General features: G+C 63.5%; 1 protein-coding gene across 1 annotated transcript; it reads right to left on the reverse strand.

The window, feature by feature from the left end:
• Nucleotides 1-349: 349 nt before the first annotated feature.
• SOX12 (SRY-box transcription factor 12) lies at nt 350-3696 on the reverse strand. The gene has a single exon (XM_084775358.1). The coding sequence runs from the start codon at nt 3173-3175 to the stop codon at nt 2231-2233; it is 945 nt and encodes a 314-aa protein (XP_084631484.1). The 5' UTR covers nt 3176-3696; the 3' UTR covers nt 350-2230.
• Nucleotides 3697-3934: the final 238 nt, after the last annotated feature.

Here is a 3934-nt window from a genome sequence, read left to right on the forward strand (position 1 = left end):
CTCCTTGGGTCAGTCCTACCTGCACACCTGTCTCATCTGACCTAAGGAAACTTAAATATTTGCATGGGATTTTGTAACTACAATGACTTGTTTCCTGCATCTCTTGAAAAAAAAATGTGGATATTGGGCTACAGAGGGCTGTCACTCATCCCGGCCCTCCCGTTTATGATGCCTGCCTGGCCACTGTGAAGATGACTTTGCCATCTTTAATGAAGGCAGGGATTCCTGAGATAAGAGGGTAGCAGGGGCCTAGAGAGACATCCAGCTCTCCCTGCACCAGCCCGTATTTCTAGGCACTTGAAGCTGGCCAGAGGTGAGAAGGACACACATGCAGAACCACAGGGCGAGGTCGGGGCAAATACACTTTATTCAGTCCTGGCATCAGACTGGCGAGTCCTGCTGTGGGTGCCAGCGCCCCAGAGGAGGGAACCCCCTCCCCTCCACTACAAGACTAGTTCTCCAAAGACCACAGACAGTGACATCTCTTCACTCACATGACGTTTTCCGCTTTTTTTTTCATTGTCTTTTTTGTTACTTGTTTTCTTAAAAAAAAAAAAAGGAAAGAAAAGAAAACAGAGAAAGAAAGAGAGAGAGAGAGAGAGAGAGAAAGGCCCAGAGCCGGAGCACCAAGCTTAAAGGAGGCAGCTGGTGGCGTTGTCAGCGAAGGGAACGCGTGGGGCAGAGACCTGCGGCGACCCAGGGCAGGGGGGGTCGAGGACTCTGGGACCGTTTGTTCCTGAGATTTGTGTGTGTGAATGAGTGTGTGTGAGCCACCCGGAGGGTGAACACACGCCGGTGAGATACAGGTAGTGAGGGCAGAGGGAGGATGAGGAGGCCGGAGGGGCGGGGCTCGAGGGGGAGACCGGTGGAGAAGACTTGGCACCTAGGCAGGGCTCAGGAGGGCAATCTAATCTCAACACAGCTTCCTCCTAACTATAGCAGTGCCGCCCCCATTTCTCACAAGGGCAGTCCGAGGTGCAAAGCACCAGGTCCACAAGCTTGGCTACCACCTCCAGTCGCCCTGGCCTGGTCTCTCCTCGAGCCACTGTTTAGACGTGGTGGTCCTCACTCCTGCCATCCCCTCTCTGCTGGTATGCCCGTCCAGAACCCTAGCAACAACGTGCTTCAGTGTCTCCCACTAAATTCTGCAGCTATAGTTGTTGAGCCTGGATTTGAGTGTGATTGGAAAAGGTCGATGGGCTTAGGGAGGAGCCCAGGCAGAGAGGATGCCCTGAGCTGATAGGGCACTTCCCGTGGAGGGGGATTGAGGGGGCAGCAGGAACTCTGTCCCCAGACTGGTTAGGTGTCTTGGTTCTGAGTTCTCGTGGACAATCCCATCTTGGTGGATTTCCAGACAAAGACCGAATTCCAAATTCCCACTTGGGGGAAAGGAAGTTTCCGGCGACCAAGATGGGTTGTAAAGGCAGTCACGCGGTGGAGGGTGGTAGTGGGCGTGGGTGACCCCGTCATAGAAAAGGGGTAGACACTTGCAGAGTTTAGGGCTAGCTAGTTTCTATCTCTCCCTTTGAGCGAGGCCCCCCCCCCCATTAAGGCAGTGACGCCCCGTTGGGTTGAGAGGAAGCCACAGGCTCCGGGATCAAAGGATTTCTTAGATCATTCTATAATCGCCCCCTCCCTTTCGGAGTTGGCGACAGAGGCCTGCAGCTCAACTGGGACCAGCCCCCTCCAAGAAGCATGAAGCATGCGCAAGAAGGGGATGGTTCCAGCTGAGGGGTGGGGCCACGAGATCCAGGGGGGGAAAAGGGATGGCGCCCTTCCCCCCAAGAAGAGGAGGGACCTGGGAGGAGCGGAGGAGCGCCAGACCGCAGCGCCCCCCTAACCACCAAGGCAGGCCTGGGTGAGGGCGGAGGGATTCTGGAGCGAAGGGGCGTGCCAACCGGCCACGAGGAGGGGAGTGTGCAAAGAGTTGGTGGGGGGAGGGTTCAGGTATGTAGGAGGTGTATGGGGGGCTGGCTGCTGGTGGCTACGCGGGACAGGACTGGATAGGGAGGGGCTTAGATGTCAGGGAGAAGGTGGGGGTTGGGCGGCCTTGGGGTGTGTCTGCGGGGGAGGGGTATGTCTGGATCTGTGAGGGGGGATGGGCACGACTAGGAGGGGGGAGGCTGTGCGGGAGACGGGGTGCCAGCCTCGGCCTCCGAGGGGCCCCAATACCTGATTCCTGTATGTAAACAGCTGGTTTGGGGGCGTGCGCGCCCCGCTGACGGTGGGCTCAGTAGGTGAAAACCAGGTCGGCGATACTAGACGGGCGCCAATCCCCTGCGATCATCTCGGTAACCTCAGGGGTGCAGTAGTCCGGGAATTCGAAGTGTGACGTGCCCGAGGGGGGCAGCAGGTCAGGGTCGCGGTCCAGGGCGCTGCAGTCCAAGCCGGTGGGGCCCGGGGGCATCCTGGACAGAAAGCCTAGCGGCTCCTCCCCCGACGCCACCGTCTCCTCTTCGCCCTCCTCTGCTGTAGCCACCTCCTCCTCCTCTTCCTCCAGCTCCTCGTCCTCCGACAGGGTCGGGGAGGCGGCATTGGCGGCTGCCCCCTCGCCGGATGTCCCCTGCGCGCGCTCTGCGGGTCCGCGGGCGGCGCGCCCCGCCGGGACCATCCTCCATAGCTCGCGCCCGGGGGTCTCCAGCAGGCGTACTTCCAGCAGCTCCTCCTCTTCGTCCTCGTCGTCGTCCTCCGGCGCCGCCGCGCCGCCCCCCAGAGGCCCTCCTGTCGCTCTGCGGCCCCCGCGGCCCGGCAGCTGTGGCCCGGGTTTCAGGCGGCTACCGCCACCGCCGCCTCCGGGGGGGCGGGGCCGCGCCTTGGCGGGCGCCCCCTTGCTCTTCTTGCGAGGCCGGTACTTGTAGTCCGGGTAGTCCGCCATGTGCTTGAGGCGCAGCCGCTCCGCCTCCCGCACGAACGGGATCTTCTCCGAGTCCTGCAGCAGCTGCCAGCGGCGGCCCAGGCGCTTGGAGATCTCAGCGTTGTGCATGTCGGGCCACTGGTCCATGATCTTTCTCCGCTCGTGCTGCGACCACACCATGAACGCGTTCATCGGCCGCTTGATGTGGCCGCTCGGGGTCTTGCACCAGCCCGGCTCGCGCGCCCCTTCGGCTGCCGGCCCGGGCCCCGGGGGCGGCGGCCCGCCGTCCCGCTTGGCCCGCGCGCCCCGCTGCTGCACCATCGCGCCGGGCCCGGGCCGCTAGACGCCGCCGGGGGCCGTCCGCATCCTCCGCGGCGGCGGTGGGGGGGAGGAGGCAGCGGCGACGGAGGGGCGGCCCCGCCCCGTGGCTCAGCCCGGCCCCCGCGAGCTAGGAGCGCGGCGCTCGGGCCGTCTGTGAGGGGGGAGGTCAGCGGCTCGGGCTCAGGCGGGCTCGGCGCGTCCCCGCCGCCCCGGGCCAGTAGAGCTCTGCCGCGCGCCGTGCATTGTTTTGCGGGGCCGAGGACTTGAGCCTCGTGGGGCCCCCGCGGGCTCCGGTCGCGGCCTGGCGCTCCTCTGCGGCCCCGCGCGCGCTTGCCCGCCCGCCGCCGCCTTCCAATGTCTTTCTCCCGGCGCGGCCCCGGAGGCGCGCGCACTCCCCTCCCTCCCGCCGTCTGCGGGCCGCTGCGGCGCGCGCGGGGCCGCCCCGTGTAAACACCGAGGTGCCCGCTCGGGCAGCGGCTGGGCCACGCCTCGCGCTCGGTGTCGCGTCATCCGTTGCTGGGCAGAGTACTCGGTATTTGCATCTCCCAATCGCTGGCTGCCTGGGCGGGGCGGTCTCGCGCCTGAGATGTAGGGGGAGAAGGATGAGATCGGTTTCTTTTCTTAGGATGGGAGCTGGAGTGAAGGGGGTGGGACGTGGAGTGCTTCCCATCTGTCCCTCAAAGCATTTCCTTTATCCGCCTTGCTTTTGCACGTTTAGATTGTTAGAATGACACCTGCCGTTAGGTAGGACTCCTTCCC

This window comes from Acomys minous (assembly GCF_964271855.1).
Source record: "Acomys minous genome assembly, chromosome: 3".
Classification (NCBI taxonomy): Eukaryota; Metazoa; Chordata; class Mammalia; order Rodentia; family Muridae; genus Acomys; species Acomys minous.

What these genes read in the sequence shown, in the direction of transcription:
- SOX12 (XM_084775358.1), bottom strand. Translation starts at nt 3,175, where the DNA reads ATGGTGCAGCAGCGGGGCGCGCGGGCCAAGCGGGACGGCGGGCCGCCG.